Source organism: Hoplias malabaricus, chromosome 17 (assembly GCF_029633855.1).
Source record: "Hoplias malabaricus isolate fHopMal1 chromosome 17, fHopMal1.hap1, whole genome shotgun sequence".
Taxonomy (NCBI): Eukaryota; Metazoa; Chordata; class Actinopteri; order Characiformes; family Erythrinidae; genus Hoplias; species Hoplias malabaricus.
In genome coordinates, this window is record NC_089816.1 from 27,893,891 (window position 1) to 27,918,015 (window position 24,125).

Here is a 24,125-nt window from a genome sequence, read left to right on the forward strand (position 1 = left end):
TATAGGCTCTCCTCTGTACTGGCCACCCCAACATATTTTCATATATAATATATGCCATAAACTTGGTAGACACTCATCTAATTAGTGAGCGTGTTTGAAGGGCTCCCCATTGCTAACGTGTTGGAATTTCACAAATACAGTTTGCTTAACCTCTCTAAAGAAATTACTGCCAATAGAACAGAAAACCCTAGAGCAGGCATAAATAAATAAAAAGCCCCCAGTACTGAGCTGTGTGGCAGTAAAACTGTTCTATGGAGTGATGGAGCACCATCCAATACATTTGGTATGAGTTAGAGTGGCATTAGTGTTCGAAAAATAAGTGATACTTTATTAAGTTCCTTGAGGAAACTGAGTCTCTGCATTAAACCCATCCATGGGCGTGAAAACATGCACACACAAATCCAGAGCAGTGGACCACCAGCCATAGCATCCAGTGAGCTGTTGGGGCTTTGATAACTTGCTCAAGGACATGAGGGATGAGAAAGTACAGTTCCTTTACTCCCACCTCCCCCATTCTTCACATTGAGAGAACAGGACTTTCTGGTACCAAGCCCAGATCCTTATCCTTAAATGCCCACAGAAATAAATAAATCAACATGAGTACCTGTCCTTGCTTAATAATCGTTTTGCTGTTTGCAATCAATTTCACTGGGTGCAAAGCAGAAAAACAGCCGGGAGGGGGCGCCAGTTCTTCACACATTCACTCACACATCAACCCATAGAAACTTGAACAGCAAATCCACCTACCAACATGTGTTTTTGGACCATGGGAGGAAACCCACGCCGATACGGGAAGAGCACACACAATTCCTCTAATACAATCAGAAGGATTTTGTTGACCAAACAAAAAAAAGGCATTATAGAGTGAAATTCTGGGCATTATGCTTGCCCTCATCCTGATAGGGGCTTGTGCTCATTGGTGGAGCAAAGACGGCTCTGAACTGGACCAAAGATGACAATGACAACCTGGAGCACCTCACCCAGCTCTGGGTAGTGGCTACATTAAAATTGGTTTGATAAGGCAACAGCCATGCAGCGCTGTTTGGCATTCAATGGAGACCAACTAAAGAAGCTAAGCAACTTATCAACATGGCAATAAGTCTGAGCTGAGGATGATGTTCCATAAGGCCCCAACTCCTTTGATGGCAGCTATATGAGATGAGAGCACTGGTACATAAGTGGCAAGCAGCTAGCAGTATTACCCATTAAGCTAAATTCAAACGTAAGGCAGGCCTACCACATTTTCAGCAACCATGCCCAGTATAAGATGGTGCTAGTCATTCCTTGACATACTATCTACTGAGGCCTTCCAGACCTCCTGGTAAAAGAGACTTTGTTGTTCATTGTTGTTTAGTTTTGTGTTTATTTATTTATAAACAATTTCAACAGATCACAGTATATTAATTAACGGCATATATTTTTCCAGATCATGTAGATGGAAAATTATTGAATCACTTCATCTCCATTTATAAAACAAATTTGACATAGCCTGAGCCTGAAAATGGTAATTAATCTGTAGTTAAAGAGATTTAGGTAGTGTCGCAGTCACACAGTTCCAGGGACCTGGAGGTTGTGGGTTCAATTCGCGGTCTGACTGACTGACTGTGAGGAGTTTGGTGTGTTCTCCCCATGTCCGCATGGGTTTCCTCCCACGATCCAAAAAACATGTTGGATTGGCGACTCAAAAGTGTCCATAGGTGTGAGTGAATGGGTGAGTGTGTGTCACCGTGCGAAGGACTTGGGCCCCGTCCCGAGTGTGTTCCCGCTTTGCGCCCAGTGATTCCGGGTAGGCTCCAGACCCACCGCGACCCTGAACTGAATAAGCAGTTTCAGACAATGAATGAATTAAAGGGGATGCTGAGAAAGCAATAACAATTGAAGCAATTAAAAGGACTACTTCAATAAATCTTAACAGAGTGTGCCAAAAATGGTTTATGTCATATATGTATAATATTTAGTCAAACTAAATGGGAAAGTTATAAAAGGTAAACACATGTAGACCTAGATAGGAAACTCAAAGCAATATGCCTTGGGGAAAATAAGGCAGTAACTCGAGTCATTGTGTTTGCAGTGAGTTATTGGCTGAATTAAATAAGATTTACATATTGAAAGCCAAATGGAAACCAACACTTTACAGAAGAAAACATATTCATGGGCTAAATAAAAGCTATCCTGGAGGGTGGATAACTAAATTAAATTAATTCATTATGAACCTTGAGAATGCATTCCCCTAGGAGGTGGTGGAAGTTTTTTCATATAAAGATGACTGCCTGCAGAAAGCAATCAGTTTTCATGTACTCATTTATGACATGGGGATTCATTTCCGGTAAAGGGCCAGGAGGGCCGCCCCCTTTTCCCAATTAATTTAAATATTAACAAAAATATATGCATCCTATTGATTGATGAAAAAATGCAAGTGTGGGCATATCATAATTTTATTACGGGTGTAGACAACATACACGAAAAGTTTGAGCGGGCTTTTCTTTGTTTGTAAAGATGTGTCGAATTAAAAGCTCAGTTAAAAAAGACTATCCCCCTATAAATCCAACTCCTTTCTCACAACAAACACCAGAGTATAAACATGCTGAAACGTCAATGTAGAATGATTCCATTTCAATACTTCTATCGCAGATTTTTTTTTCTCTTTTTCTTACAACTTTAATTTGTGCCAACTTCCTGCTCGCTCGTTTTGTTTGGATAAACATGATTCTTAGAGTGAGTCGCGCTGATGTTTCTCAGAAGACGTGTCAAGCCTATCACACTACACAGTCTGTACCATAATAAAGACGCGGATCTTTCGCTGGGAAAAACTTTGAGAGTTGTATTGCTTTCAGACCCAGAGAAAAATTACTATTAAAGGCATGTCACTTCCTGTTTCAACATATTTGCATTTCAAAATAAAAGTAGCAGACATCCAAATAAACGTCATCATTTGGTATCTAATATACCTTAATAGATGTGTATTTCGATTTAGGGGCTGTTTTTTTTTTTTCCTGTCTCCACTTCACGTTGGGATCAAGCATTTAGTTTGCCCCCACACAAAATGGCAAATATTTCTTTTAAACTATTATATATAACAATGAATATATTGTTTTTCCCATGTGAATCCAGTGCCTTACGCCCAAAGTATATTTTGTCATTAGTTGTGCATTATTCGACAGGAACAATATTTTTTTCCTAGTGTGTACTTAACCTCTGAACATTCACTCAACTTTTTATATTATTTTTCTTTTATATTCAGAGATATTCCGTTGAAGATAGATATCTTGTTTTTAAAACTGTTTACCAAATGACACCAAATGTTACTTGGGATTGTCTAGCCAATCTAAGAAAAAAAAACCTTCGTAATTTTCAGTCTAATTTAATATAACTAGATTTATTTTAAAGTGATTTTTACAATTTTTCCCTCGTTTCGTTTCCCCTTAAATATGCCAATAAACATAATAAAAATATAGATATGCCAATTCTTGTATATTAAATCTAAAAGAAATACAGCTAAGTTATACAACAAACTATTTTCTGTTCACTTGGGAAAATCTCATGTAATGTCAAGGAAACCTAATGTTGGTTTCATTAAAGGGTGTTGTATTTCCACGGACTTTTGTTTTAGCTGGTTGTAGTCCCTCAGCTCCGACTCGTCGATAACAGACGCTCTGACAAACGGATGGTGGAGAAATATATTCATCACAGATTGGTCGAGGAGCTTACAGTTTAAACTTTGACAGAATTGACGTTACGTGGTTCCAGGGAATAGATCGACGATCAGTAGAATATATCAACGGATCATTAAAGGTACGCCGCTGTGAGAAGCGGATTCATCAGTCGCTATTTAGAGACGGGGGCCAGCTCCGTGCTTCACCTTTACCTTACTGTTGTTCTTTCTCTCGGATGTTCGCCAACGCTTGAAAACCAATGAATCGCTAATATAAGCTGATGTTAATTTCCAGCCAAGCTGGAGTCATTAAACACTCCTTCAGTAAACCCGTTCTCATAACATCTCATTAGAATATAAAACATTTAGCTCTTCGTTTGAATTGAAAACCAGCTGGAACTAGCTCGCTTCCATTAGCGTCGCCTTCTAATTTGAGTTCTGTTTAAGGTGGAGCGGCCGTTACTGAATATTATGTCCAATTTTTAAACGTCCCTCCGCCGTCGATTCGAGTTTGTTAAAGGTAACCACCCTCAAATATAGACGGCTGATCTAAACTGTTTACTTGTATGAGGTTGAAAGTGGTTTTAGTTCAACACATTCAAACACCAGGCTGCAACGTTAATGGCTGCGGTAGTATTTAAGGTGGAACGGATAACTTCAGCTTGAGATAATCACTTAGACAGATATTAACGTCAATGATACTTTTTAGTATAAACTTATTCTCTGCTGTATGTAAATGTTTTGCTTATACTGCCAGTGTGGTGACTGGGAATAAGCGTAGGTTGTGTCTGTAACGTTAGCAGGGGTGGTGTGGCTAGCGAGAACGATAACTCGAGTAATTTTAGCTGTCTGCAAAAATAGCGAGCTTAACGTTAGTTTCATTGTGTGTCTCACTGAAAGAAACAGTCAAAGTTGGTGAAGAACCAGGCGCTAATTGGATCAGCCTCCCCGGACAGTATCTTTATGTCGACTCGGTTGCTAAGCTAATGGTAGCGGTTGATATCGGCCTCTGTACGGCCTTCTCTTTCTTGATGCCATTTTGTTTTCACACTCGCTGTCGCAGTTCTTCAGTATTGTGTCCATTTGTTTAGTTTGCTGTATAAAACACATTTAAACCATTATTTAATAGTCGACCGTCTTATACGAATAACCAGTCAATATATCAGTTATGTGGCTATTTATGTTACGGTGCCATTTTGTGTTCACGTCCACGGCCGCAGTTCAGTACGGAATATACATCTATATTTTAATTAATAAGCATACAGCTGAATTATTTCGTTGATTCAATATGTTCCTTTTTAGAGACTCCATTCTCTTTATTAATACATTTGATCGAAAAATCTATTAGTTAAGTCGGTGAAAACACAGACATCACACTACATGCAAATAATATTAATGAAATAAATATTGGTTTTACATGTCAGTGTGCTTATAGGCCTAACCATTTCCAAACCTCTTCTCATAGCATTTCATTTGTATTTGCAGTTCATCCAATACCTAGTTTGGTAAGCAAGGTTTAAAACGAATAAAATCAGTGCGCTGTGATAAATCTGAACATAGAGTGGTGGATCAAGGAATAATTTTGAGCCAAAATGTATTCTTCAGACCAGCCCATAACACCTCATTCTTTTTTAAAGAAAAAAAGTGGTTAATTTTTAATGTATTTATTTTCATACAAATAAAACATTGTACTATATAAACATGAAGCTGACATACAAAATAACATGAATATTTTTTTTTTATCTGATTGAAGGTTGACACTCATATTTATGGACAACGTTTGAGGCTTCTTTGTGTGTAACTCATTGTGTGTCTGTGTGCCTTAATTGACAAGCACCTCTTCAGTGTAAATCTTTGGATCTCTGTCTCCAGGTGGTGCTGACAGTTATTTTTGGCTTTAACAGCCATGGAGAGCTCAGACAATGCAGAACAAGGGGGCAGTGAGCAGACTGATTCACAACGCAGGCAACAACGGGACCGTCTGGATAGAGAGGAGGCTTTTTACCAATTTGTTAACAATCTGAGTGAGGAAGACTACAGGCTGATGAGAGACAACAATCTCCTTGGTACCCCAGGTAACAATGTTCATCATTTTCTTTGTTTCTGTTGTGATTTATTGTGATACAATGTTTATTCTAAATGTCATATTCAGGGAATTTTCAAATATGAATGATATGCTGCAAGTTTACTGCTTTATTCTACAGCCCACAAAGTTAGGGCTATGAGACAACTAATAAAAATAGTTTTCTTTTCCCTTCTCACGTTCCACTTATTACATTACTTTAAATACTTTTAATGCTGGATTATTTACAGGTTTCTTGAGATGACTTGGAGCTGATTTGTGATTATTAGAAAAGCATAATATAAACATTTCTAATCCAATGATTTGGTTTGAACTTATTTCCAGTACTATCACCCAAGCACTTTTGCCCCTAGAAAAAAAGGAATAATTTTTGAAGTGTTTGTGTGTGTGGTTTAAAAGTTTTATTTTCAGGATTTGAATTTTGCCACTGTGTTTAAAACAAAACCACTAAACACATATGTCGCCTTTTGAAGACAGCCAATCCATTTCTGTCTCAGGACAGTGGTATGGGATGTTATATTGGAGCATCCTTTAGCTGCGGACCCGGGCAGGAGATGGCATTTAATGGACAGTTCTTGTCCTGGTAAGTCTGGTAGTTTTCAGTGTTGTCCAGTTGCTGTTTCTTTCGTTTCGTAAATTGGGAGGATTCAGACAGACCAATCCTGTCAACTCGTGCAGGGCTTTCAGGCTGCAGGTGAACAGCAGAAGGGTAAGTGAAGAGAGGCAGGGTCTTACTGCATTTCCCTAGATCAGTGGATACTGAAGGTGAATGTGTAGAGTGTTTTGTTTTGTTTTTATTTTCTTTAGGTGTTTCTTTTACTCATTCATTTATATATTTAATTGTTTTGCAAATATGTTAAAAATGTTTTGGTAAGAATGTCAGAATTGGACCTCTCAGTGGTTTTGTACAAGTAAATAAAGATTATAAATATCCTTCTCATTTACGTTTTTTTATTCAAGTACTTGTCCAAACCTACTGAAAATTAATCCGTTAATTCACATTGTTGGAAAAAAATAAATAAATAAAGTGGACTTCCCTTATCAGCAAGCCCTGATTTCATCCACCATCCCTGCATGTGCGTGGTCTCAATTGGTTGGAAACTCTTGTTAGATGTGTAAACTTCAAGGCTACAACAAAATTGATCAGAATTTTAACCTTAAAAATATGCTTCTTTTATCAGGCGAAATTACTGAAGAAGAGTTGTCAAACCGCCTCCAGCAAATCAAAGATGGCCCAGAGCAACAAAACAATGACAGAAGCAGCAGCAGCAGCAGCAGCAGCAGTAGTAGTAGTAGCAGCAGCAGCAGCAGCAGCCCTGAAGCCATTATAGAACAGCCTACAGGTATGATGGTATTTTTATTTATTTATAATATATTACATGTTACATGTTAACTGTTCTGTTGAATTTCTCTGGAAAATCCAGTCACAAAAAAGTTGTCCTCTTCTTCAGTCCCAGAACCAGAGGGTGCAGAAGAAGCATCTAATGGTGACACACTCCTTGATTGGCTCAACACTGTGCGTCAGACCGGCAACACCACAAGAAGCGGTCACAGGGGCAACCAGTCGTGGAGAGCGGTGAGCCGAACCAATCCAAGTAGTGGAGACTTTCGTTTCAGTTTGGAGATTAACGTCAACCGCAACATAGCTGAGCAGCAAACACAGACGGAAGCTGAGCGGCCAGAAGGAGATCAAGCCCCTCCGGATGGCCAGGTGCCTGAGCCTCAGACACCTATGGAAGTGGCAGATGTGGTCGAGGAGCCTGTGGTGGAGGAAATGGCTGTCATAGTGGAACCTGAGCTACCTGTTCCTGATGTTCCAATTATAGCCAGCCAACCTAGCCCACAGAATCCAATTTTACCACCGCCAAGTGTTACCCCAGTAGAGCCACGGAGAGGCCAAATTAGGGCACGTAGCCCAAGTCCAGAACAACGCAGAACCAGGGCCCGCACAGCTAGGAGCCGTCTACCTCTCAACCTCGACCAGTTGGACGGACTTTCTCAGACACGCAGTGGCCTGCCCTCTCGCAGTCAGGAGCCTGATTCTGAACCGCAGGTTGAGGGCAGTTCCAGGACTCGGCTGCATGTTCTGTCTAGACAGAGCAACATACAAGTTGAAAGCCAGGAGCCTGTGTCGCCTGCTGAGCAACCTCTAACAACACAGCAAGGGGAGGCACCTGCTGGAGAAGCAGGGGCTTCAGGCCGGCGCCCCCCGACTATAATGTTGGACTTGCAGGTACGTAGGGTGCGGCCGGGTGAGTACCGTGAGAGAGACAGCATTGCTAACCGCACTCGTTCTCGTTCGCAGACCTCCAACAATACTTTCTTGTATGAAACTGAACGTGGAGGCTTCCGCAGGACATTCTCTCGCTCTGAGCGTGCAGGAGTGAGGACATATGTTAGCACTATCCGCATTCCCATCAGAAGGATCTCTGATGCTGGACTTGGGGAGGCCACCTCTCTGGCCCTGCAGTCCATGATCCGGCAGATCATGACCGGCTTTGGTGAACTGAGCTATTTTATGGACTCTGACTCTGACTCTTCAGACTCAAACCGCGGTTCCAACCCTTCTGCAGATATTGCTGACATGCCAGGGAATCCTGACACTGCCAGTGCTTCTGCAAATGATGCCTCTGTTACCAGTGCTGAAGTCTCAAGCCCAGTGGGTGCCTCTGAATCACGGACAGAGGAAAGAGAGGGGAGCACGACACCCTCCCTGCCACGCGAGAGCAGACCAAGGCAACGGGCTCCCATAAGCTTAGAGGAGACTGCTTCTCTACCCTTCCTGCGGCTTGCACATTTCTTCTTACTTAACGATGAAGATGATGACCAGCCCAGGGGCCTCACTAAAGAGCAAATTGACAACCTCTCAATGCGCAACTTTGGTGAGAGCGATGCGTTCAAAACATGTAGTGTATGCATCACGGAGTATGCAGAAGGTAACAAGCTCCGCAAGTTGCCCTGCTCACACGAGTACCACGTGCACTGTATTGATCGCTGGCTTTCGGAGAACTCAACTTGCCCAATCTGCCGGAGGGCGGTCCTCGTTTCTGCCAACCGTGAGAGTGTTGTCTAGCATCAACAGAGCCTCCTATTATATTTCAACTTTCTTTCGCCTTACTATAGCATTTGGTACCTTGTCATGTGAGGTGTCTTATAGACACTGTCAAAACCAACCTATTTTAAGCCATTGGAAAGTTTTACCAGATGTGCAGAGTACATTTGCAGTGGCACATACTTTGTGTTTATATTATTTCTTCGCTTGCATTGATCCATTGACTCATGTCCACTCAATATTACGTTATCCAAATGGTAACATTTAATTACATCAAGATTTGAGAACTAATCATTTGTACATGAGCCTGGATACAGTGAGATTAGATAAAATTTTGATGGTTGAAGGATCTATTTATAGATTTTTTTTTCTTTTTTTTCCCCCCAATTATCAAAATCATCACTCGGATTGTGTCCATGGTGTTCTCGAATATTAACCAGCATCATCATTATTACTTAAGTATACATAAATGTAGAACTCTTTAATGTTATTAAAGGCTTTTATAGAGGCTAGGTGTGGGTTTGGCCTAACAGCAACCTTTCCTTCAGCTGTGAATTGGGTTTTCTGACACAGATTAGTGCTTAAGTACATGAGCAAGAGAAGAAATTAATTTTTGGAGTAGAACATGGCCTAATCTCTGTCTGAACAAATAAAAATGTCCCTCAGGGATAAAAATAAAACCGAGGATAATAAATGAGTATCCATTAATATTGTGGTGAGGTTTCTCCTAAAAACGTTATACAGAATTTGTGAATAAAGCATTGTTGCCATTCATTGCGTTTACTTCTTAGGTTTGACAGTGGTACACAAAAATATTTACACCATTTCATCAGCTGCAGAAAGGAAAGGACTTGCCTACATATCAAAGATGTTAGTGCAATATTTACAAATGGAGAAGACTGTAAAGAATTTGACCCTGTATGGACTTCTTGTAGACTGTGAATATTCACGTTTGAAATGAAGACTCGCCGCCTGGAAAACAAAAGCTTCTCTACAGGTTCTGTATATTGCAATAGCACTACATTGTTGTGCTGAATTCAGACACTTAGAAGGGTATCAAAATTGTCATAATCTCCAATGCTAGGGTTTTTATGTGTATAATTTCTTCTGAAGAGTATAAAAAAAATTTGTGGTTGGTGAGCTATTATATAGAGTCAGTAAAAAGAACGCATCTTCACAATCTGAACTCTGAGCATCATATTTAACTGTTCACAGCAGGATAAAACATTTGTATTTTGCACTGTTGGCATGTCATCTCTAGTCCATATGTCCTTAATATAGTTCAATTAATAAATGCAACTTATGTATGAAATTCAATCCACTTTGCAATATGGTGGCATCATCACATTTTCTTTTGTCTTCTGCAATACACTCATTTAATTTCTCAGTCCAGAGACAAATTTCTAAGGATTGTTAATGTGTTGTCCATTTCCCCCATGGCTCCATCTTTGTTTTTCACATGAACTTGGGTTTGGGAAATGAATGAATTATGCTACCTTGCTCACTAACTAAACACATAACTATGCACTCCAGACCAGTGTTGTGAAATTTGAATCCAGAATAATATTTCCTCATACATTACATATCTCAGTCTGCAATAGTGAAATTAATAATATAGACAAGTGGGCCTCCTTGGACCCCTCACCATGAAATTTATTCTAGTTCTGCACATTGTCAGTATTTTCTCATGTTTTGTTTCACCTTGCATTCAATTTGCTCTATAATTAACCTGAATGAGTCATGGTGTGATCTTCTGAACCTCAGGAGACAGCTTGTGGGCTGGTTTTTCTGCCTCAAGTCGAGCTGGAAAACATACATTTTATAAGTGGTTTTCATCTGTAGGATTGTTCTTGGAGTAATTAGGGGAGTTAATTTTTGACTGTTCGTTGCCACTTAGTTCTTCGGGTTTTGCGTTCACACCACCTGTTCTTGCCACAGTCATAGGACATTGGACATTTCTGTAGTCTGCTAAGCTGAGGACCAGCTACAAACTAGTCTGTTCTGGCTTAATCAAGCCACATGTTATTTGTATATTACAATAAAGATATGTGCAACCACAAGTGGCCTTTTGTTTCTGTGAAACATGAAACAGATTGGTTTGACACTTACAGCTGCTGCACAAGCCAAAGGCAGAACATAATGCGTAACTAGTAATGGAAGCTATGCATGATTTGCTTCAAATCATGTTGAGTCTCTAAGTAGTTCCATATAAACTGGTTTCTGGCATGGTATGACATACAGGCTTTAAATTAGTAGATATTTTTTATTTAACCATGAAACTTGAATGTCCATGCTGATTATGATGGGTTTTTTTGTTTCTTTCTAATCTTATTTGTAGGTTCAGGACAAGCAAAAGCAGTCATCTTGTACAATGTATGGAACCATAAATGCAATGCAGACTGTTCCAAGTCTTACTCTTGGTAAACAGCACTACAGATTTGCAAATGTAAAAAAAAAAAGTTTTACAAAATATTCCTGTAGTGTGACAGTTAGGGTTAAAATGTAAAGTGGAAAATTAAAATATTCATGTTCTGATTTGTTGCGAAATGGCCACCCAGAATGAGGTGTTGGGTTAAATCCTCGTCTGGGGTCATAAACCTAATACTTCAGAAGAGATTCTCTGGTCAGATAACATTCAGACATACGATGTATTTCATGTGTTTTTATGTGGACCTGCTGAAAACTACAATAGTTTTGTTAGCGGCCATAACAAAGATTGGGTCTCTCAAGTGATTTTTTTGTAGTTCCTATTAAATAGGAATAATCGTTGTTGTTGTTGTTATGCTGCGTTCGCGAGATGTAGCTACGAAATTGGGAAATACAATTTTTCCGACTTAAATTGCACCAGAACGGCGGAAATTTCCACTTGTAAACACGGGATTCTAGATGATACACGACTTTACGAGATGTGACGTAAATCGCGACATTTTACCTTTTCCTCAGGAGAAAATGGCATTTGACTATAGATTTATTGTGTATGTTTCTGTAAATAAAAGTAAAATAACATGATCAGATTTACTCAGATTACTCAAAAACGTTTAGTTGTTTAATAATGAATAACTTTTTGGGGACATTGTGTACAGTGGATATATTTTCAGCCAAGCACCCGAACGCAGCGAAGTCGTTCTACTTAACCACCCGTTTTATATCGCTAGCTGATACAACCCTCCGATGAGCACCCGAACGTAGCCTTAGTTACAGGTGGGTGTTGAGTTATTACGGTAAGGTGTCGCGAAATGGGAAAATTGGCCGAGCTCTGTTCAACACCAAACCAGACATCAACTTAGAAAACTACAGATACAAAACCGCGACGTGGGTAACATTTAAAATAAGATTGTCAATGGCCTTCAGAACGTTGTACATTTTCCGCCATGCGGCCTCAATCAGGGTAATGTAATCTTAGTTATTTTATCGTGTTTCACTCCATCACGGTTAGTCAAACGAGAACTTAAAGCGTTCTCCTAAAGCGTCTCTGATATATTTTACAGTAATTAATCGTCGGCTACGTGTGTTGAGTTGTAAGTTTACTCAGATTTTATTGTTTTACAGATATTTATTTAATACAATCTGTGCTGCTTGAGGAATTATTTGTTACTTTTCCCCTATATTTCATTTCAATGTTAGTTAGGGTTCGGAATTTCCTTGTACCGTAAATACTAGAATAAGTAGCCACGTAAAAAAAAAAATCACTTCTAAATGAAAAGTTCGTCCAGAAAATGAGATATGGTTAAAATCATGGTTCACCATAGACGTAAATTAACGTTTTTATGTAAAGTTTCTAAAACCAAAGATTTCCTTTCTGTCCTTATCAAGACAACTATTTTCAATGGGACGTTTGGAACCCGTCTCAAAAGCTCATGTCCAGTTCAGATCAGCCACTTGGACCACCTTGTTCTGACGGTTCGGGATTTGAAGAAAACCACTCAGTTTTACACCTCCGTCCTGGGAATGGAAATAGCGACTTTCAAGGTACTCTAGATTTACTAAAATCACCTTTTCACTATAGTTTTATTTTTCATAGTTTTCAGGAGGTTTACCTGTGTTTATTAGAGTGATTCTTAATTGCTGTTGTATATAAGAAAGGATTTTAAATAATTATATATTTATTTATCTTGATTCCCAGTAAACATTTAGCCGTTAATTGAACGTTGAAATAACGTAATGACTGCCGTCTAATCAACGTTCTTTTAAGGTTGAAAATGAAAGTTGAAAAGACGTCCAAACACAGACATTGAAAAGACGACTATTAGACGTATTTTGGACGTCCATTTACGTTATTAATTGGTCCCGAAATAAATTACTTGTATAAAACGCGTTTTGGACGTCCACTGACGTTATCGATTGGTCACAACTTAACTAACTTATTAAGATGGAATTTGGACGTCCATTGACGTTTAAAATATGTCGTTGACGGACAGACTACTTTTAGACCTATTTTGAACGTCCAGGGAAGTTCCTTGTTTACTGGGGTATTATTTGTGCAATCATAATTTAGTTGCATAACTTAATAACTACCACGCGGCGGCAGCATTGCACTGTGTCTAAGGAGAAATGATGAACCATATCTCATTGTCTGTTTATTTTATGCAGGTTACTTTTTATAGCGAATTAAAAGAATAAAAATGCATGTACATGATAAGACGGAAAAAACAATTAATTGGAAGGTGTCTTTTAAACCTTGTTTCTCATTTTTGATTACAAACCACAAATTTCAGAGCTAGTTTAGATGACTTAATCTGTATAATTTAACCTTGAGTGAAAATCATTTCTCTGCCTTAGTGATAGTACATAATCAAGAATTAACCCATTCTTAAGAACTACTTTATTTACTGATATTAATAGTCAAATTATTGAAAATGTGTTATAATTTAGTATTGCAGAATTTGCAGAGATCTGTTCTAATGCATGATTTCTATTCATTTAAAATACTGATTATTGCATTACTGATGCAAGTCCGCATTTAAAAACCTTGAATTTGATTTTAGAGAAAACACTGGGGGAGTGGGTGCCTACAAAAATCTGAACATACAGTGTGTTTCATTTTGTCATAGTATTTGATGAAACTTAAAATGCATGATGTATATAATGCATAAAATAGAATAAATAACACAAACTGATTTGCAGCAAAGATACTGCAATTTATCACAAATTTGTACACAGTATATTTCACCTAACCTTGTCTGTGGGCTGCAAGAATACACACAATATCACTGGGTTGCCAAATAAAAATGTACACAGTTAATGATCTCTTTTGCTTCTTTGATAATTTTTTTTCTATAATTATTCTATTGTTCTAACTTCTAATTTTGTGAAAGCAGTATGCTGACAATAAACTCTCTCTCTCTCTCTCTCTCTCTCTCTCTCTCTCTCTCCCCCTCTCCCCCTTTCTCTCACAGGGAGATCGTAAAGCTTTGTGTTTTGGGAGTCAGAAACTCAACTTGCATGAAGTTGGCAAAGAGTTTGAGCCAAAAGCCAAGGCCCCAACACCTGGCTCTGCAGATCTCTGTCTCATCACAAAGACTCCACTGGCATCAGTTGCTGCTCACCTGAAGGTACCTAAGCATTATGTGTTAGATTCAATATAGTCGTCTGTTTTCAGACTAACTCAAAAGATGTTTAAAACACTTAACAGTATTTAATATTTTTTACTTTAAAATTAAAGTCACCATGTCCGATGATATGTATCAGCTGAAAGAATATAACCTCCTCCTAGAGCTGGACTGTAGAGGACCGCATTCTCTGGCCTTCATATTGGCTTCTGTCTCTGTGATAAGTTATATATTGTCATTATGTCCAGGAATGTGGTGTGAATATTGAGGAAGGACCAGTGGAGAGGACAGGAGCAATGGGCCCTATCACCTCCCTCTACTTTAGAGATCCCGACAACAACCTAATCGAAGTCTCCTGCTACAACCACTAGTCCAGATGGGGGCACTGTTGACTTTCTAAATGGGTATTGTGCAGATGTTAGCATAAGATACACACACCAAATGCTTAAAAGAACAGTGAGTCATTTTCTCCAGTAATCCTTCTTTAAGCTGTGAACAGATTCTGTATCAAACTTATTTTAAGTAAAACCACACCTATGTCTGGCACCCGCTGTGGAGAATAATCTTGTTCATTGAGGATGTGATTCTTCATTTCACATGTGGGAAATAATAAAGACTCACTTTGATTTGAGAAAGTATAGTTATAGTTTTATAAAGGGAAGAATGATTTACTGCTCCTTTAAAGGAAAACAATTTTTTAACCTTAAAATCACAGCTACCAAATTATTGTGATGGTTCACTGATCTGTAATAGGAAGAATAGGGCCTCTGCCATTGCTGTTTTTGACTCAGCACTGCAGAATCTGCACTATGTAACATTTAGGGGAGGGTAGAAAACCAAGCCCTCCCTCTCCATCCCAAGCGATTTGAGTAGAGTGCTGTAAAAATGAATTACACTAAGGGGAGCCCCAGGAGCATGAATAAATAAATAAACAAATGAATGAATAAATCTTACCCAGTGTTTCTTTAATTGTGATTGTGAGAAAGAAGGTCATTCTGGTCATGTGAAAGGAAATTTTTCCATCCTATTTAGCACTGGGGTCAGCCCTACGTTTAAGGAGGTTCCTTTTTCACACAATTTTGGTCCAGGAACAACTAGCCTTTTCATATTAAGACAGATAGAATCAATTGTGTGTGCCAAGAACTAATAATGACTCTGGGTTCACCCAGCAACTTGACTGCTTTTTTTGTAAAGTGCATGGAGAGCAACAAAAAACAACAAATAAAGCCCTTATCAAGCGAAACCATTCCTACAGTGCAATACAGAAGTATTTAGCAAAAAGGCTTTCCATACACAGGTCCAAAATGTATAAATTGTGAGATAAGCCCCAAAGCTGCATTCATTGCAGACCCAGATGTTTTGCTGTACAATCTTTGAAGAGAAGCGTTAAATGAATTAGTACACTCTACCGCAGCTGCCCAGTGTCTGATGCCAAGCCAATTGCCAAATGTAGGCTAGCAGGCAGTGAAGCCCCCAGGCATTAGGCTTTGGAGCAGTGGCACTGTTTTCTCCGGAGTGAGTTGTAGAGGTGTTTGTGATCCATAATTTGTCATCCAGGGTGGCACGGTGGTGCAGCAGGTACCAGTCACACAACCCAATAAGGAGGTTGTGGGTTCGATTCCCACTCCAGGTGACTGTCTGTGAGGAGTTGGTGTGTTCTCCCTGTGTCTGCGTGGGTTTCCTCCGGGTGCTCCGGTTTCCTCCCACAGTCCAAAAACACACGTTGATAGGTGGATTGGCGACTCAAAAAGTGTCCGTAGGTGTAAGTGAGGGTGTGTTACCCTGTGAAGGACTGGCGCCCCCTCCAGGGTGTATTCCCGCCTTGCGCCCAATGATTCCAGGTAGGGTCTGGACCCACCGCGACCCTGAATTGGATAAGCGGTTACAGATAATGAATGAATTTGTCATCCATCAACACCTGACCTCATAAATGCTCTAATGGCTGAATAACATCAAATCCTCACAGCAATATTCCAGTTGGTAGTATAAAACCTAGGCAGAGGAGTACTTTCTGTTACTATGACATTAAATGAGGGGTAACTGCTTATATTTCAAAACAGAGGAGAAAAAAAAACTGCCTTTGGAAGTTGAGCTGTATTACATTTCACCACTATAGCTTCATGTTAACTGTCGAACATGACTAGCACTATTAGTCATATTGATTTTTTCCAAGTGAACGTGCAGGACACTGGGAACATGAGGGCTCCAAGCATCATCCTCAGACTCAGAGTCTTGTGTCTAGACCAGGCGTGAAGCCAGGAAACGTGACATTCTGAGGTCAGGTGCCAGTGTGTTTCTCATATTTCCTTGCTGTTGTGCCTCATTCAAAACTGTCCTATCCTCAGCTCTGTGGGGACGGACAAACACACAGGCCTGGAATTCTGGGTTTTCCAGTATTGGTTGAAAACCTAGCAACAGGTCAGAAAAATGCTTTCCCACTTTCTCAAAGCTCACCAGCATGAGGATCCACCATGAGGAAAAATAAAAAAACTAAAGAAACAACGGGTTAATTCAACTACTTAATTTGCTGTGAATACAAATTCTTGTATAAGAAGCTTACAGCAGAATGTGACGTTCTAAAACATCCAGACCTCAAGTCAATGACAAGTGTAAGGTAGAGTGGTATAAGGCTCCCTAGCATTGAGCAGCGCACAAGTAGAAATGCATTTTCAGGAGTAATGGGGCTTTGCGGATGGCTTTTGTGATCCATAAGTAATCATCCTTTATCAACCTGACCTCACTAATCTACTTGTGGCTGAATGCCATTAAAACCTCGCAGACATATTATATCATTGGTGTAAAGCCTTCCCCAAAGAGCAGAAGCTAATACTGCAACTAAAAGGAAGAAAACTATATATTCACTTGATGATTCAAATTCAGGGCGGCACGGTGGTGCAGCAGGTAGTGTCGCAGTCACACAGCTCCAGGGGCCTGGAGGTTGTGGGTTCGATTCCCGCTCCGGGTGACTGTCTGTGAGGAGTTGGTGTGTTCTCCCCGTGTCCGCGTGGGTTTCCTCCGGGTGCTCCGGTTTCCTCCCACGGTCCAAAAACACACGTTGCAGGTGGACTTGAAAGTGGCCGTAGGTGTGAATGTGTGTGTGTCTGTGTTGCCCTGTGAAGGACTGGCGTCCCCTCCAGGGTGTATTCCCGCCTTGCGCCCGATGATTCCAGGTAGGCTCTGGACCCCCCGCGACCCTAAATTGGATAAGCGGTTACAGATAATGGATGGATGGATGGATTCAAATTCAATGTTGAGGTCAGGTGTCCACATAGAGACGGGGTGGAAAAGTTCACGTAGTTCTCTTAGTTTCTCTTTAATTCATTTTCCTTTCTCACCCACAAGCACATATATTAGTCATGACATCTTGCCATTTGAGTCGCTGCAGTTTTAATAGGAATGTTTTTCTATCTACCATTTCATATTATTGCTTCAGGTATGTGATCATTTTAAAGGCACGTTGTGTACCCAACATTTTCCTGACGACATTCATAAAGCACTTGTTTATAGTTGTTAAACCACTGAGATCTGTCTTGTCAAACACACAGCATAATTACCCTTTCTTTAGTTCACTGTTATCTTAAGCAAGTCAATGCATTCATGTGGAACATTCATCAGATAAATATTCTCTAAACACAGCTGTCACTAACACAATGTTAAAGTTGTAAATCACTGCATTATCAAGAAATCATGACAGGTTCTGTCTTCACTTTAACTACACTTTGTCTACTTAAAGAATTGGGCAACACGTTCTGTGAATCATGACTTTTAGACACTGTATAAACAATCTTAACATGTTAAGATGCATTACAAAATCATGCTGATTATGCATTAGGCACCATCCAGTACAAAAACCATTTACAGGATTTTTTTAGCGATATTTGAGTTGGTAAATTTAAAACACATTGGAGCAACCAAAGTTATTATTTTCTTCATTTCTAAATTGTCTAAGAGTTAATTGCCTAAGACATCCGTCAAATTCACCTGCTGATCAATAGCTATCTTTAAACGTTAAAACATTTCCAATGACGTTAGCCCATTGTTAACTGTGGACACTTTTCCCTTTCCCCCTTTTAAAGTTCACTGTGTTGTTTGACCAGACGTCAAGACGCTGATGTTGAAGTATCTGATATCTCATTGTCTCATGCAATGGTTCATTAGATAGGTACATAAGTCCTTCTTCACTATTTAGCTCTTGTTATCTTTTTAAACTTATGTTTTAAATAATGGCATTCTTAATGGAAATGCAAATACTTCCAACTCCACATTTCAACGAGTGAAGAGACTCATGATGTTTGATGCGCATAAACAAAATGATTTTGTGACACAAGGATCATGTTTGGCTTCTTCAGATTTAACAAAAAATCAAAAAATATTTTAGTGTGATATTTTTTACCAATGAAATATAATTTGTTTTGTCTTACAGCAGGGACACATTCATACAATGTTATGAGCATATTGCAAAAATTAAAAATAAATACAAAAGAAAAATTAAAAACAAAGATACATTTTATATCCATACAATGTCAATTTTTTTCACCTTGTTATTAACCATATACATTGAAATACATCTGTTATGAAATCCCTTGGTGGCCTTGGCACTAGAGAATCAAAGAGGAAATATCGAAAGGATGTTTTGACCATGTAAAGCTCTAATAATCCATAGAAACATTACTACCTTCTGCAATTAAAGGAGGAATGCAGTTTAAGTCTCAAGTCACGGTGGTAGTAAAAGTGAAAGGACCCTCAAGGGTGAAAATACAAAGGCTGATTGTCTAGAACATATGAAAAGGTACTCAACAGTTTGGTATGTACATTTTACAAGTTCTTGTATATTGCCAAATTTCTTTAGCAATATGTGGATTATGTGAACACTTGAGTGGCCTATTCTTAATACTGATGGGTTTTCCCCCGCCTACTTTTCTTGTCTGAAGCTAAACTGCTTATCTTTGACATTGAGGTAATGTTAATGTTCTCTTGCACCATGACTATCTGGTGTTCCAGGGATGTCTTACGAGATTAGACCATTGTTCCGTATGGACACATTTCCACATTCTTATGTGATGGCAATTGATGATCAGCCAGAGGTCAAACTTTTCAGGTTCAAATGTCTTACTTTTATGTAATGCGTCATGTGAACATTGGGTAAGATACTGGTTTCACCAGCCACTCTTGTTTAGTTATACGTATTTACTGGAAATCATGACCAAAAATTATTTCTAGGAAAAGGGAGCGTTTCTACTAGTTCCAGCACATCATAAAAATTTAAAAAAGCATACGAGAATTGAAATAAACCAGTGGTAACACATTCATTTAATATTATGTTTATAATAATATTATATAAAAACATTCCTAACACAGTAAAATGCATTAGAAAATCATTATTAACATGGCTATACATATTTATAAAAGTGTATTTTATTCATTTGACAATTTGTTTTTGGCCTGAACTATAAACATAATGCATTATAAATTTTGTTCATATCTTAAAACAAAAATGACAATTTATGTGAAGAAGGAAAAAAATTTGTCAATGTAAAAAGATTTTATTCTGAGTATTTTCTGAGCGTTTCTATTGATCCATTCATCTTGAATTTTTTACCCAATGTGAAGGACAGATGTTGTGTTCAAATAATGTAGTAAACTAAAAATTGACAAAAATGGAGATAAATGTTTTTGATTGGACAGTGATGTTATGTTTATTTTTCATTTTGCTGAATTACACAGGCAGAAAGGCACTAAAAAAGGTGGGATATTTAGACACGGCTAAATATTAATAAGAAGATACGAATAGTGCTCAAGCCTGATAAATTTAATCATCCAAACCCAATATTTAGGGCCATATATCCTGGACTGTCTGTCTATACTCACAGTGGTTCCTTAAGGTTCAGCACTGCAGGGCTGCTAACTGTATAAAGAACAAGAATGTAGGGATGTAGGGATTTTTGTTTTTTTTGTACCCAAAAATTGTAACAAATCAACAACTAAGATTAGACAGACATTACTTCATTTCTTCATTTTGGAATCAGCCAAAGACATTTTACAGGCCTTTTATTTTTTATATGGCTTTTGAATATCATTTTTTGATTTGTAACATCATTTTCCATTTTACTGTTATGTATTAGTTTATTTTTTCATATAACTTTTTATTCTTTATCTTATTTGCCTTTTAACACAGTGAAGCACTTTGAGCCACGCTACATGAATGAAAGACGCTATAAACAAACATAATTATCTTTACTTTGTAATTCTTCATTTTTGTTTTTCATTGTGTGAAAGAAACACGTTTCCAATGTATGTCAGTGTGCTTATTTGAACACTGACTGAACAGTTTGTTCAACAGCATTTAGTTTCATTTCTTACAGCTGCAAACCTTGTGTGAGAAATACAGACACAGTGCCAGATAAATGAGTCAAGGTCACACACCCATTCACCACTTACTAAATAATAACAAAAAAGCTTACTATGAAAAATGAAGTAGGGCTGCAAAGCAAATTAATACATGTCTTACATGTCACTTGTAATACTTCCACTGTGAAAGTGATTTATCACTTTATATTGTATGAATTATGATGCCTCCAGTATGTGTGTTCACTAGTGTGCGTGTAAAATGTATGTTTCATTGCACGGATTGGGTTAAATGTGGAAACAAACTTCTGTGTGTGAAGCTCAGTGGCCAATTATGTGATTTTAATAAAAAAAAAATCTAATTCAAAAATAAGGATGTGTGTGTTGGACGAGTGGGGGGTGAATAATAATTTTGGGAACCACTCCATTAAGCAAACAGTATACTTTATTGATTAGACTGAACTGTTTCCATTAGAAATATGTCAAAAATAAAATATTGTGTCCATCACAGGGCAGCAGTTTTAAAATATATCTTATTATATAATATGTATATTACATGTATTTGGCAGGGAAGTGAGGCTCACACAACTTACTTATGTAAGAAAATATCATGTACCTGTTGTGAATTCCTTTGACTGACTTCCTGATGATTTCTTTGATTAGTTGCATAAGAGGCTCAGAGCATTTATTACTAATTCATTCACCTTTGTTTATAGAAAAGACACTTGTCATGAATTTGGCTCAGAGTAAACTCACTTCTTCCCAGTTCCTACTTCTGTGATGGGTCTTCAGTGAGCCAGAATGTCTAAACATTTAAGTATTATACAATGCAACAAGACGTTTTTTCTCAAATCCTGGCTTAAAATAAAAATGCTTTGAGAACCGTGCAACTGGATTTAAACAATCAATAAAACACCTGCATTTCTACACACCCTGGACAGATTTACAGTCCATTACAGGGCACCATACTCTCACACCTATGAACAATTACACACAGTCAATCCGTCCACTATGTTTCTGGATTGTTGGATGAAACCCACACAGACACAGTGAGCACACACACACACACACACACACTCATACACACACATACACACACACACACAGTTGAAGTCAGGATTTAAACCAGGATCCCAAGACCCTGGAGCTGTGTGGCAGCAACACTATCCAACTGGAAACAGACTAATAATTACTTTGTAATGTTGTTGCCCTGCATTCAGCTGCTCCCACGAGGGGTCACCACAGCAGATTAATTATTAATCTGGACAATGAGCTGTCCCCAGACTGGGACTGGTTCTGATTTTATGAGAAATGTCCTTCCTGACAACCATCCCATTTCACCCAGGCAGGGAGCTGTGACCAAGAGCACAAAGCACAACTCTAGTGGCTTGGTACGTACTTCAGGTCTTTCAATAACAAGAGATATTAATGGCCAACAAATATATTGTTCTTGAGGATCCAACTTGGGAAAAGTAAAGACCCCTTCCCCCCAAAAAAACTAACAAACAAACAAAATACACTAGAATATAATTAAAGGGGGTGTTGAATATTTTCTCTAAATACTTTTATACTTTCTCACCATTTGCCATTTCTCTGGTCTTTCACACTGGACAATGCTCTGGTGTTTGTACACCACCATAGCGTGGTAAATGGGGAAAAAATGGAGCTCAGTCCATAATGGTTCAGCCGTTCTCTCTAAATTCTCTCCAAATTTCTCTCCAAAATTTTAGAAAGTTCATAAATATGTTTTAATGGCCAACGGAAATGGGTAGAGAGACAGAGCCATACTGCAGTCAATCAACATTTATTGATGACAGCCCTTAAGGGCACTGTGTAGGAAGGAAGCAAGGGAACAGGCAGTATTTGAACTAGATGTATATAGAGATCCATGGCCCCCACATGTCAGCACAATGAACAGTGAACCCCAACAGACACCGCATCCCAGTACACACCAATCTCAAACACATTTACACAACACACACATACAACAACAACCCTGTGAGTTCCAGCCCCGGCCCAGTCTCTGATAATCAGCACAGTGTGATCTTATGATTATTTTACTGGGAACTGAGGCTTTATTTAACCTTCTTATGTAAAAACTTACCACATTGCTTTAGTGGATTTGTTTCCTGATGATTACTCTGATGAGTTGGTGAGCGTAAGTTATGCAGGGCATTCTTTACTGCTTCATTCACATTTGTTTCTGGAAAGTATTTTTGTCAAGACCTTGACTCACCTTTTTCCCCATTCCTGCTTCTGTGACAGAGCTTCAGAGAGCCAGAATTTTAAAACATTTAAGCATTTTAATGCATAAAGGTATTTTTCTAAAATATAATGCTTACATTTTAGACACTGTGGGTATTTTTGTGGTGTGAATTAAAACAGTTGATAAAACATCTGCTTTTTTACACTTTTTTTCTTGTGTTAATTTCCACAAATTGTAGATCTAAGTCAAGGACTATATTTAAATGTTAGTTTAAAAAACATAATAAATAAAAAAACACTTTACCTCAAACACTTTGCCTTTTAAAAATCAGTCATTTGTCCACTTTTGCTTCTGTAACACCCTTTATGGTTCTGGGAATATTTACACTGAATGTTGGAACATTTCTATAAGGGTTTGATGGTGACTGAAGTCACAAACACTTAACTCATCCCAAATATACTGAGTTGTATACTCAGTATATTAATATAAAGTACTGCAAAGCTTTTATACCCCCTAATGTAATTCAGTATTTTACTGAGTGTTTTTCTTGTGCTCAACTGTTTCCAAAATGTCCCACACTTAATTCCCTATGCCAATCTTGGCAAAGGATGCATCTTAATGCTGCTGAGTTTAACAATTATAAGGGGTGTCTACTTAAATTTACAAAAAAAAAAAGTTTTAGGTTAATGTTAAATTTAAGGTATGAGTTTTATTTAGGGTTAGGTTAAAAAAAATATACAAAATCATCTTGAGACCAGACAAACACACACACACAAAGCATCTTTAAAATGTTTGAAAGTTAGATTTTGTCAGAATAATAATGGTCAAACTCAAAGTTCTTGTAAGCTCACAGAAGTATTTTATGTAGCTCCAGTTAGTTGCAGGCCCTAATTATACATCACAAAAACCTCACTGTGAGATTTATTCCATCCGTTACTTACTAAAAGGAACAAGGGTTGTGTGTGTAAAATGCTGTGATATGCAGGTTTCTCTGTGATAACACCTCATTGGGACTTTTCCACTCTGGACTGGACTCATATATTTCCTTCTTCAGGAATTTTCCCACCTTAGTGACCCATTTAACCAGCTTCTAGTAAGTCAACTATAAAGTAATACAATGCTTCATTAGAGATAAGTCTCAGGCTTTATTGTATTTCCATGAAACTGAACAAATACCTGCTAAGAACTGTGTGTAATAATGAAGTGGACTTATACAATAAACATCAAAGTAACCATGC

General features: G+C 38.4%; 2 protein-coding genes across 4 annotated transcripts; both read left to right on the forward strand.

The window, feature by feature from the left end:
- The first annotated feature begins 3,624 nt into the window (after positions 1–3,624).
- Positions 3,625–10,861, forward strand: rlim (ring finger protein, LIM domain interacting). Of its 3 annotated transcripts, XM_066649202.1 has the most exons (5): positions 3,625–3,792; positions 5,525–5,727; positions 6,917–7,078; positions 7,187–7,968; positions 8,041–10,861. In XM_066649202.1, exons 2-5 carry the CDS (start codon positions 5,559–5,561, stop codon positions 8,806–8,808), a joined length of 1,881 nt encoding a protein of 626 aa, XP_066505299.1. In that variant the 5' UTR covers positions 3,625–3,792; positions 5,525–5,558; the 3' UTR covers positions 8,809–10,861. The 3 variants fall into 3 exon arrangements, with proteins under 3 accessions (XP_066505299.1, XP_066505297.1, XP_066505298.1); XM_066649200.1 differs by having other exon boundaries at positions 7,187–10,861; XM_066649201.1 differs by lacking the exon at positions 3,625–3,792 and adding an exon at positions 3,957–4,172 and having other exon boundaries at positions 7,187–10,861.
- Positions 10,862–12,002: 1,141 nt separating this feature from the next.
- On the forward strand, positions 12,003–15,280 carry glod5 (glyoxalase domain containing 5). Its single transcript, XM_066649793.1, has 4 exons — positions 12,003–12,175; positions 12,601–12,756; positions 14,184–14,339; positions 14,585–15,280. Exons 1-4 carry the CDS (start codon positions 12,128–12,130, stop codon positions 14,705–14,707), a joined length of 483 nt encoding a protein of 160 aa, XP_066505890.1. The 5' UTR covers positions 12,003–12,127; the 3' UTR covers positions 14,708–15,280.
- The last annotated feature ends 8,845 nt before the right edge of the window (positions 15,281–24,125 follow it).